Below are 12,407 nucleotides of genomic sequence, written 5' to 3'. Positions count from 1 at the left end.
TCAGCAAAGAATTACCTTACTTGCTATATGATTTGAATGACCCATTAATCATGCATTCTAAAAGCAAGGTGCTGATCCAAGAACCTAACTCTCTAAGATATATAAAACTAAAGTATTTTAAACTCTCTCAACTTAGAGATAACATTTCCTCTAAGAACAATAGATATTTTTCTCATCATTGAATTTTTCTAATGTAATCCTGTTGGCTCATTTATGATCTTGCTTTAGTATTAACTAAACATGCAGCAATTCAGAGTGACACACACACATTTTATTATATTTTATATATTTGAGGCATTTTTATTGAAATTAGAAAAAATTTAAACTCCAATAGCTTCAAAAAACTTTCTGAAAAATACAAATTAACATCAAAGCACAAAAACTATTTTTAAATTCTTATTTTTTAAAATCAACAAAGTTATAGATAATCAAAAATAGGTTTTTCTTGTTCAGAGGAAAAGTAGTATTGGGCATCCCTTGGTTACTTCTTCTTTTCTTTCCTTTTTTTGTCTCTGTCGGTGGTTGAGATCTTCTCTGGCTCTGCCCGGGGGGCTTCTTCTTCGGCAGCCAGAGCCTCCAACCGTAGGCGTTCAGCTTCCAGCAACTTGTTCCTATACTCTTCCCGGATGTTGAATATCTTCTGACGAGCTTCATCTAAGGAGTCCTATTTCAAAACAAAAACCCAGTCAAATAAGGTCCATTGATAAAAGCTAGTGTTCCCAGAGCAGAAAAAAACAACAACAACAACAACAACAACAAATCCTGCAAGTCCTTTCTCTTTTCTTTATGCCAGCAGATTCATGGGGGAAATTATTGAGGAAAGATGAAAATTAAGTAATAGTCTCAAATGTTTACTAATACATACAACATGAGATAGTAACAAAAGGTGCATGAAATTTTAACAGAATAGTAAATCTTTAACAGAATAGTTTATCAGAAATAGATAAATCAGAAAATTCTGATTTACAGAATATTTTGTAAATCAATAACAAAGCATCAATAGGAGAAAAATAAAGAGAAATGTTAAGTAATAGGCAGAAATTTTAGCAAAGCAACTATGTACTTTAAAGAGTCCGAATATCATCTATGTAAAATGTACACACAGCTCACTCGGTGTGTCTCTCATGGGGACTGTGTTCAGTGAATTACTAGTTCCCACACATTCTAGCCCCGACAAAACATATTTGAGTTGTACTTCCACATAATATTGCCTCATCCAGTGGTCATCTTTGTTATTGTCAGTTTGGCTTTCCACTCCAAAAATAAACTATATTCATCACAGACAAAGACCTGTGTGCAGCCAAATCTAAGATCACTCCCGGGTCCTATTCTTACTCAACCATACTTTCTCCTCCCAAGACAACTGACTTCACTCGACTTTTTGGACATCACACCCTAATTTCCTTTCACTTCATTATTTGCTCATGGTTAGTCGCCTGTCTTGATTTTCCTTTTTCTTCTTCAGCTCTTGATGTGGAAATGGCCATATCTTAGATCTTAGGTCTTATTTCTTGGTAACCTCATCTAACCCTATGGCTTTAAATTCTATTTATACAGTGATAGGTCCCTTTAAAAAAAAATTCCAGAATTACACATCTAACTTTGATTCAATTCTCACGTGACTGTCGAATAAATAAATACAATATGTCTTATTTATTTATTTGATATAACAATAGATATAACAAAAAAGTCCCAAATTGAATCCTTATCTTTACTCCCAAACCATCAGATCTGATAGCCACTCAATCCCTTCACTTCTTTTGGCAACTCATTCTCTTATAATACACCCACAATCCATCCGGAAATCCTACTGACTACTTTGAAAATATATCCAGAACTCAGAATTCAGTTGCTTCTCACCACCTCCACCCCACCGTCTTGGTAAGAACTACAGTTGCCTCTCACGTGTGCAGTGAATGGTCTCCTCACAGACCTGTCTCTTTCGTGCGTGTCCCTTTCTATACTTAATCTGCTCCCCACACAATATCCAGATCCTTTCACAACCTAAGTCAGATCATGTTACTCCCCTGCAATCTGTAGTCTCGTCATGGCTCCATATTCCCCTTAGAATAAAAGTTGAAGTTTTTCTGGTGGCCTTCCCACTCCTACATGATGACCTTCCCTGTCCCCGTGTCCCCATTTGTCTCTGGCCTCTCGTCCCCTATTTACCCCTGCTCACTGCTATGGTGCAGGCTCCCCACTGTGCTTCTTCTAAGATAAGCCAAGAACACGCTTGTCTCTTCTGAATCATTGCGCTCTGATCCTAGTCTACTTCTCTCTTGTCAGCACCATCCCTTTCTGTCACATTTATACAATGCGTTTATGTGTCGTGTTTCTCTTTAACATCTATTTCCTGATAGAATTTAAACTCCAAAGGGCAGGGAGGGGGTTATCTCTTTTAGTCAGGCTTAGGAGAGCTTCTGGTACAAAAATGCCCAGAAACATTTATTGAGTAAATAAATTGTGGAAATGGGAAATGTCAGAAGACCATAAAAAGGTAAACGTTAAAATATTTAAATTATATATATATATATTTTTAAAAGGATAACTTTCAAAACTATAGACGAGATGACCTGATGTGGGTTTCAGGCAATAATCTAGAAGTGGGTTATGAGATGGCTTCTCTGAAAATGTTGCTAAGGCAGCGAGTGATCGCTATCAGCGTAGGTTCACTAAGAGGCTAGAGCTTCCTCATTTCATTTGTGTTTCTGATGTTGTGGCCCCAATTATAGGTCAGTATGATGACTGTACTGTTGCAAAATGATATGAAAGAATAAGGATTAATGAACTGATGATGGCTGGAAGAAAAGCTTCTAGAAATGTTGTGTCTTCATCACTCAATTCTTACGAGATTTTCCGTGGTTTTGGAACTTGCCTGACTGTGGTTGAGATGACAAAACAGCTAGATATCAGAATCACACTTCCCCAAGCTTTTGATGAAAGAAAAATACTGTATCTATCATAATAAGATTGGCTTCATTAAAGTATTTGCACACAAACAGAATGATAGAAGTGACATACTAAAAAAATAGAGAGAGAGCCATCTCAAGGGTTTAGTATAAAGTAAATTTAATACGTGATGTGTTTTCTCCCATCTAATGAGAACCATGTTACTGATCATGTTTCTTTTCTATTGCCAGCTGAAATGTTGGCTGCCTCAGTCTGTTAATGTGATCATCACCTAGCTATTTCCAATTTCACAAATATTTTGTTATCTTCTCTCCTATTCTTCCCACTTTGTGGAATGACTCCAAAAACTGCATTTTAGAAGGATTTTAGGGAGTAGTTAAAATTAGTATGTAGAATCAGTTTGCCGTCTTTTCTAAGAAGTTGGGAACTAAATGTTGTCAAGGCTTCTCTCTACTCAGGTACTGTATGATTCTGACATCAGTTTTAATTGAATTTTTTGGGTTGGTGTTGGTTCAGACCATACAGGTTTTAAGTGTACAACTCAATAAAACATCATGTGTACGTTGCATTGTGTGCCCATTGCTTGGAGCAAAGTCTTCCTGTTCCCCATTCTCTACCCTCTTTGCCCACCTTCAGCCACCCCCATCCCTCTTCGCCTCTGGCTATGACCACTCTGTTGTTTGTGTCTTTGTGTGTGTGTTTGTATGTGTATATTTTGGCTCCATCCCTTCACCTTCTTTCACAGGGGCACCTACAGGGAACCAATCTGCATGGCAATGGCGAATGTAGCCCAGCCCCGGATGTGGAAAGCCAGTGGGAGCAAGGTGGTACACGGGAACCAGGCCCACAGATCGGCTCTCCCATGGGGAATCAGACCTGCATTGTACCTAGGCTGCTTTGAGGCTTTCTTTTTGCTAAAACTCCCTCACCCTGAATTGAGGCAGTAAACGTTTACTGCACACCTTTAAAGTAACTTCCTAAAGTCTGTGCTAAACCTCCCAAGGATGGAGTGTAGCCAGTTCAACCACTTTTCCCCTTGCATTTGCAACATCCTTTTCTTTGTAGTAATTAGCAACATCCTGTCCTTTGTTATCTGTAAAAGATAATCACCTAAAGCAAAACTGCACATTGTAAGTGAGGACCATCCTTGATGTAATGTACCCAGAAAAGTAATAGAAGCCTGTCAGGCAAGGGTCAGGGCACTCTCTCACTCAGAGAGTGGCCATGCCATCCCGTTTTCTCCACAAGACTTCTTTGGTCCATGGGAATTTGTTTGTTGAAGCCACGACACACAAACCCCACTGGTCTGAGTCCCCATCAGGCACCAATATCCCTCCCCTCCAACAGCTGTCAGTCGGCTCCCTGTGACCCTGCCTCCAATTCTGTTTCATTCATCAGATTATTCTGCTCATTAAATTCTATGTGTAAGTGAGATCATATGCATCTGTCTTTCTCTGAGTAACTTATTTCACTTAGCATGTGTCAGCTGCGACTCACACATACACCGTAAGACTCACCCGCATTCCTGCGTACATCTCCAGGACTTTATCCTGCACCTTCAGTCGCTCTTCTTGGTCAATGTCTCGAATGCTGAGGACTCTGGTCCTATACTGTCGAAACTGATGAACCTCCTCCGCCTTTTGCATTGCCTGCTGCTGATTCAGTTCATTCGTTTGAAGCAGAGGGTCAATGTTTGTTTTCCTTGATATAGAAACATCAAAAGAGAGGCTTAAATCATTTGGGAACTCTGAAATGAACTTTACTTTAGAACTCAAATAATTTAATATTCAACAGTGTGGTGGTCTGAAGAAAATCAAACATTAGGAATAGAAAGAATAACCCATTTTTAGATGGGTTATGTTCCATCCATTGAATCACTGATATCTCAGAAAGTTAGTTCAGAAAAATATCAGTTATACCACATGTGTCATTTGGTGGGATGTTTGTGGAATTGGTGTTTGAAACTGTGAGCCTGTTTTGCAGGTCTTCCTTTTTAACTTAAGCAGGTAAATAATTTTGAAATTGCTTCCAAATTTATAAGAAAAATGAATCTAACTAAATAATGGCAGCAGTTACAGTGAAAATTTTCTGTAACACAACTCACCTTGAGCTACACATTAAATCTTACAGAAAACATTTAAATGCTTTCATGACTGACTTACTAAAACATTTGCTAAACTTGAGATGTAAAATCATGTATTTCTAGACATTTAAATACACCGAATATTAAGCATTTAATTTCAAATTTCACTTGTTCGGAAACTGCCTGTTAGCAATGTATCCAAAATGCTAGGGACACAGATGTATATACATTAATCATATTAACTAAAACTTACCGTACATACTGAGTTACATCTACACATTCTAGTGCTTTTCGAATAAGTCGTGGAGACATTTCCAGAATTGCTGGGGATCGTGAAGGTGGCCCTGTTGAAATAAAAAGTCTTAAGCTTCCTCCCAAAAGAATCAACAATGACTAACTAAATACTGTTACATCTCATTTTAATGGCAGATGATTTTTTCTGTTAAAACAACCATCGACTGGACTTGCCTAATTCAATAATTTTAATGTGATTTAATATGACTATTAAAATATAATTATATTTATCTTCTAGCTTTTGTCACTAATAATTAAATGAAAGAGATGACAAAAAGAACACGGTCTATAAAAATATAACAAAATGTTATTCTAATTATAGTTACGACAGAAACAAAGAAGTAATACTTTAAGTTACAAAACTATATTACAAACAAATTATATGTGAAAACTATACGAAGCACTTCAGGGGTGGAATACAAAAATGTTCAAGACACAGTATTTTAACCTTCAAGAAACACTTAGCCCCGTGGAATAGGCACCATGTAGTAGATAAACACTGAATATCACGTTAGCGGGAGCCTTTTACTCCACAAGCTTATATGAACCCATAAGAACAGATTTAAGGAAGATTTTAGAATCTAAGATACTGCCCACCCAGGCTTTCTAGGCCATTTAGTAAAATTTTGTCTAATTTAAAATTATAGTTGATATACACTATTACATGATTTCAGGTACTCAACATTTATCTGTCTTCGATGAAGTGATCACCACAGTAAGTCTAGTGCCCATCTGACACTGTGCATAGTTATCACCAGGCTATTGACTGTGTCCTCAGTTGTACACTACATTCCTTTACTTACTTTATACGGAAAATGTGTGCCTCTTAATCTCCTTCATCTTTTCACCCATTTGCCCACCCTGCTCCCTTCTGAAAACCATCAGTTTGTTCTCTGTTATGTGTGAGTCTGTTTCTGTTTTGTTTGTCTGTTTTGCTCCTTAGATTCCACATATAAGTGAATTGATATAGTATTTGTTTTACTCTGTCTGACTTATTTCACTTAGCATAATATCCTCTAGGTCCATCTATACTGTTGTGAATGGCAAGATTTTAATATTTTTTATGGCTAATATTCTGTCTTTCTGGACCATTTAGTCTCTTTTTTCAAAAAATTACTAAAGTATAATTGAGTAATTTGCTTGTTTAAAAAGTATGATTCAATACTTTTTAGCAAATTTATAGAGTTGTGCAACCAACACCAAACTCTAGGTCCTAACCATTTCCATTATCCAAGTAACACCCCTCACACCCTTTCACACTCCTTTTTCATTCCCTCCTCGAGCCCCAGGCAGCCATTAACCTCCTTCATGTCTCTATAAATTTGGCTTTCTTGAACATTTTGTGTAAGTAGCAATGGTAAAAATCTGTTTAACTTTTCAAGAAACTGTCAAATCATACTGTTGGTTTCATAAAAAATTTTGAAATCACAAAGTAAAAATCCTCCCCTTTGGTTCTTTATCAAAATTATTTTGGTCATTCTGGAGCTTTTGTATTTTCATATAAATTTGGAGATCATATTATCCAATTGCATAAAATGTCCAGTAGGGTTTCAACAGGGATTGTACTAAATTTATAGACCAATTTGTAGAGAATTGAATATGAATACGCTATATTACTATATTGACTCTTCCAGTCCAAAGCATGAACCTCTCTCTTTATTTTGATCTTTGAAATTTTCTCCTGTGATGTTTTGTAGTTTGAAGTATACAAGTCTTTCACTTCTTAAAATTTAGTCCCATATATTTATTAGTGATGCTATTGTGAATAAAACTGTCTTAATTTTATTTTTGATTGCTCAGTGATAATATACAGAAATAAAAGCAAATTTAGTATATTAATCTTGTAATATGTGACTTCACTAACCTCATTTATTAGTTGTAGATAATAATCTTGGTTCCTTTTCCTTGGCCCCTTAGTATTTTCAGTATACAGGATAAGTTTGTCTGAGAATACAGTTTTCTTTCTTTCTTTCTTTCTTTCTTTCTTTCTTTCTTTCCTCCTTCCTTCCTTCCTTCCTTCTTTTTTTTTTTTTTTTTTTTCTTTCTTTCTTTCTCTTTCTTCTTTTTTTCTTCCTTCCTTCCTTCCTTCCTTCCTTCCTTCCTTCCTTCCTTCCTTCCTTCCTTTCTTTCTTTCTTTCTTTCTTTCTTTCTTTCTTTCTTTTTTATATGAATGTGTTTCATTTCTGTTTCTTATCAAAATGGCTAGAACCTCCTGTGAAGTGTTGAGTGTAGGTGGTTTGGGTAGACATCCTGCCTTGTTCTTGACCTTTGGCTGAAATCACGGGGGTCGTTTTGTCACCAAGATCTCCCTGTTAGGTTTCTGGGTGATTTGTTGCTTGCCCCGAACAGCATCACGGCTCCCAGACGGAAACAGATTCTCCCCTAGAGCCTGTAGCAGGCATGCGGCCTTGCCAACACCTAACTTTTAGAATTCCTTCCTTCCAGAGCTATAAGAAGTGAATCTGTGTTGTTTTAAGTCACTAGGTTTGTGGTTGTTTACAGTAGCAATAGAAAACCTATACAATGAAGACAATTTATTTCTGTTGTTCTTAGTTTTAGTAAGTATTTTTTCCATTTAGTGATATGCCTTAGCAGTTTTTAAATTTTTTTAATCTTTATTTTTAGCATTGCTTTTTTGGGAGAGGATATATCAAGTGCTCACTCTACCATTCAAGGAGTCTCACCGCCCCACCCTTCCCCTGCCACTGACTATTCTTGCTTTTTAACATGTGGTTATAAGTTTCCAAGATTGTAATGTGCTTAATTTTGAACTAGTTTTTTAAAGTGATCATTCATTTGAAAATATAATCTAATGTAAATCTTTAAAATATAAAAATAGCCCTGACTGTTGTGGCTCAGTGGGTTGGGTGTTGTCCCACAAACCAGGAGGTCCCGGTCTGGGCACCTGCTGGGTTGCAGGTCGGGTCCCTGGGTGGGGGTGTGCGAGAGGAAACAGATCAATGTTTCTGTTGCACATCAATATTTCTCTCCCTCTTTCTTCTTACGCCCCTCTAAAAATGAATAAATAAAATCTTAAAAATGTATATAAATAATATCCAAATTAATCTTTTTATTCAAAAATACATAAAGCCATGATACATGTGAGAAAATAAAATACAGTAATAGAAATCTCAACTCTGCTCCATTATTAAAACAAATTCAATCATGTTTCTCATTTTATAACATTAAATAAAATATGTCTGAAGCATTAAAATTTTATTATATGAGTCTTTTAGAAACCAGTAGCCAATAATTTTTCTTTTTTCCTCACAGCTACTATGCGCTCTTAGATTTCTAAAGTACATTTGCTTTTCTTATGAATATCTCTACTTCAGTTGGGTATATTTTGGGTATTTCTAACTTGAATTGTTTCTATAATATATGGACTCTGCTGATTTTGGGTTGGAAAGAAACTATTTTCTGATTAGTTAGATGTTTGTGCTTTCTTATGTCCAGCCAAATAATATATATTGAACCGAGTGGTTGGGAAAGGGGCAGGATAATCCTTGTGTTCATCTGAAAGACTCTGCTGAGTAGGGCGTGAGTGTACAGTGATGGTCTTAGGCTGTAAATAGTGCGGCTCAGTGCGTGTGTGTCTGTCATTCTCTGTCTGCAAACTGGTCTCCTATGGGATCAGTTCTGATAATGAGAGTATGAGTTGAGTAATATTTTTACAGCAACTGGTCATCACTGGGTCATTTTACTGTATTTTACAACGTTTTGGTTTGCAACAGACTAGGAGAGAACTTCTGTCATCACAGGTAGTATGAGAATTGCTGTTTAAAACACATGGCAAAGAATAGCTGGATTGTGCACCTGGGGAAAGGACTTTAGAATAAAGACAATGATCATCACCAGCCTCTGGAAGCAGCCCTATTCAGAAATCCCCAGAAATAAAAGGAGAGTTGAAAACAGTGTTTGGACTCTTGACCATGATGACGGCTTGTTGTGGGCGGTGGATACTTAGGAGTGAATCCATAATGATACTGTTTACATGACCTCTCCCATTGTGGAGGAAGTTGTTCTAAGTTACCTACTCAATGAAAATAGAAGTAACAAGACTAATATTGCTTTGGGGGAGTCACGAATATTGATGGGAGGATAGAGGCCACACCAGGTGAAGCTCTCAGGAGTCGATGATCTCCAGGAGTAAGGGCTGACTCGGGCTGACTCGGGCTGACTCGGGCCGCGCCGGCAGCAGAGGTGGGAGCTGCACACCGAGCTCCAGACAGCAGCTGGCCATCAGCCCCGTGGTCTCAAGCAGGATTCCTTCTATGACTGCAGTTCCTGGGGCACGTGGCTAAGTTTTTAAGAATAGGGTGTATTTTTCTTGATGGTGTATAAACAAGTTTATCATTTTACATTAAATTAAAATTATAGTAACATGTATCTAAGAATGGTTTAAAGAAATGTTTGCTTGAGGACAGGCTGCATTGGTCCTCCTTCCCCCTGTTCCCTGGTCATGGTAACTTATAAGCATATAGACGATTTGATTTCAGAATTTAATTCTGTTTCCATTGTATAGATCTTTGAATTGACTGTGGGAAAAAGTTTGTGTTTGATTAAAGAATACAATGTGTAGAATCAAAAAAACCCTAAAGTTTGAAAAGTTCCAATTCTACCTAAACTCTATCCGCTTCCTCTCCTTGGGCCAGTCTTCATTTATCAATTCCTCATTTCTGAGGCAGAGGTACCATGTATCTAGTTCAGAGAGGCTCAACAGATAAACATGCCAAAGTGCTCTGTCAATTGGATAAAATGTGATAGATGTGTTTCAATGCTGCTGCCACCTGTGCTAGCTTTTAAATGAATGCTTACTTTCAAAATACTGGTTTAAAAATATCAATATCTCTTATTAGTATAGTAAAAGAGCCCTTTGAATTTTCCTTTCACAGTGGAAATCAAGGACATGCTCTAGCCATAAGCAGTTTTTAATTTTAAAATTTTCAGTCTGGTTTAGCAATTTTGAAGACAACCATTGTTGACACTTCTGAGGATATTTCTTTCTAAAATATTCTTCTCTCCTGCTTGGGCTCTGAACAAGTCGAGGGCAAAGACTAAGATTGTGCTCTTGATAGAATTGTGTGATTGGAGCATGTAGCCTGATGGGAGAGGCCAGTGGGCCATGATTGGAGAACCCTGGAACTCACTGCAGGTCAGCACCCCTCACTCATAGGCAGTGCTCCCAATTCAAGAAGGAGCCGTGAACTTGGGCTTGCTAGGCACAGTCCAATTGATTCTTGCTAAAGATATCAATCAGATGAGATGCTAAGCCCCTTTAGAGACAGAAAGTCTAAGAGTTGCTTGGGGGAAAATCCTTCTTCCTGGAAACCAGGAATGTGCAAAGACGTTTCTCTGTAACACCTTCCATGAAGGGCGTATGTTTATTTTAGTGAATAAATGCAAACCCGTACTACACAAGAATGAACTAAGTCACTACAGCTTGTGCACGACAGAAAATTGCTTTCTCCCTACCTTTTCAAAGCCAAATATTTCAAATGTGTTATAAAAGGAAATGAAGAAAAATCTATCACGTAGTATACTATAGATAAAACAAAAAGAATCCATGACAATTGAATATATGACCACTGCAACTTTACTTTTAGGTATAACTATACAAAGTATACTTCCTACTTTTTAAAAAAAAATTGCCCACTTTATTTTTAGGATAAATTCTTAATCATCAGGTTCTTGAGCAGATCATCAACTCTGATAAGCCAAACGAAGACCTATGAATTCAAAATACAAATTGTTCTATGGTATAATCCTTGATGCCACATTTGTTTAAGTTAGTATATTTTCCAGGACTTTTATTTCAAAATACACATTTATCTTACCAACGGGAGGAATACTCACTGATATTTTCCTTCTGCGCGGTCTGCTCAGGCTCCTCCTTCCCCTCCAGGGCGCCCCTGCTCTCACTGCTTACTGATTTTTCCAGATCCTTTAAGACCTTGGTCATCTGCCACTTCTTCCACAGCATACTTCCTGATTGTTTTAGCTCTCTGTTGTCTAAACTCCTAGAACTCTTTGTTTCTGTCAGTTTTGTGGAACTTGAAGATGATTCTATTACAACATGGCATGTGCATTACTGACAAAATTTGCATTCTATGAAATCACATGCAAAAAGTAACAGGGCTATGAGAACACAGATTTGGAGCAAAGACTCGTAAGCTTTGCAACTTCTAACCAGAACATTAGCCAAAACAGTCGTTGGTACCTCAGAAGGTGATGTCAATGATCCAGGCACCCAGTGGGTCTAGAAGTTGCCTCAGTATGGGAAAAGGTCATGTACAAATAGAGGCTTTTTGGAGGTGAGACATTACAAATGGAAAGGGGAGTTCTGGACCACTGGGGCTGCCGGTCATGTGAACTCTGGAGGGAGTGCTGCTTGACCGGTGTGAGAATTGTGAATGGGCAGGACCCTCCTCTCTGGGGAGCAAGCTCTGAGTGCAGACACTTGTCTAAAATTGTCTCCAGACAAAGCTGAAAAGGCATCTTGCTGATGAAGCAGCAAAGCTGGAAGAGTTTTTTCTTCCAGCTTTGATTCTTCAAGCTATGATTCTACTCCCACTATCACAGACCTCCATGCCTAGAAAAAAATGCAGAACATACACAATTCCACATTACACAGACATTTCCCCTCTATTTATCAGTTGTACATGTTCTAATTGGTATTATGCTCCGCTTTGAATAAAATAGGTCAGTGCTACTTTATTCTTATTTTGAATAAAATAAGAGTATGGAGAAATGTTGAAATAACATTTCAACATTCAGCCATCAATGATGGTTCTTTTAAAATATTAAAATTGATGCAACCCTGTGGCAAGATGGATCAGAAAAAAATTAAAATTTTTTTTTTACCCAGGATGTTTAACTTATATAAAATAGGCAATTTTCTTATAAAACATGACTTACTAACCTTGACACAAGAAGACATAGAACAGATAAATAATGAGACATATAGGGTACACTTACGGTGTGAGTTCAATATATGAAGTTCAAGAACAAGCAAAAATCATTTGTGGTGATAGAGGTCAGACTAGTAGTTACTCTGAGGAAGGAAATGACTGAGAAGGCAAATGAGGAGTACTCTGGGGATATATTAGGGATAGGTTAA

General features: G+C 37.4%; 1 protein-coding gene across 1 annotated transcript in view; it reads right to left on the bottom strand.

Annotated features, from left to right (window-relative positions):
- Positions 1-481: 481 nt before the first annotated feature.
- ADGB (androglobin) overlaps positions 482-12,407 on the bottom strand; it is a 126,318-nt gene continuing 114,392 nt past the window's right edge. The window contains exons 34-37 of the mRNA XM_037144980.2: positions 11,140-11,353; positions 5,247-5,354; positions 4,428-4,611; positions 482-664 (exon numbers count right to left, since the gene is read on the bottom strand). Of these exons, the coding sequence (XP_037000875.2) occupies positions 482-664; positions 4,428-4,611; positions 5,247-5,354; positions 11,140-11,353 (689 nt within the window). The remainder of the gene's footprint in view (positions 665-4,427; positions 4,612-5,246; positions 5,355-11,139; positions 11,354-12,407) is intronic.

This window comes from Artibeus jamaicensis, unplaced genomic scaffold, assembly GCF_021234435.1.
Source record: "Artibeus jamaicensis isolate MK-2021 breed Jamaican fruit bat unplaced genomic scaffold, CSHL_Jam_final contig_3176, whole genome shotgun sequence".
NCBI classification, from domain to species: domain Eukaryota; kingdom Metazoa; phylum Chordata; class Mammalia; order Chiroptera; family Phyllostomidae; genus Artibeus; species Artibeus jamaicensis.
This window is presented reverse-complemented; position numbering and strand designations above follow the sequence as displayed.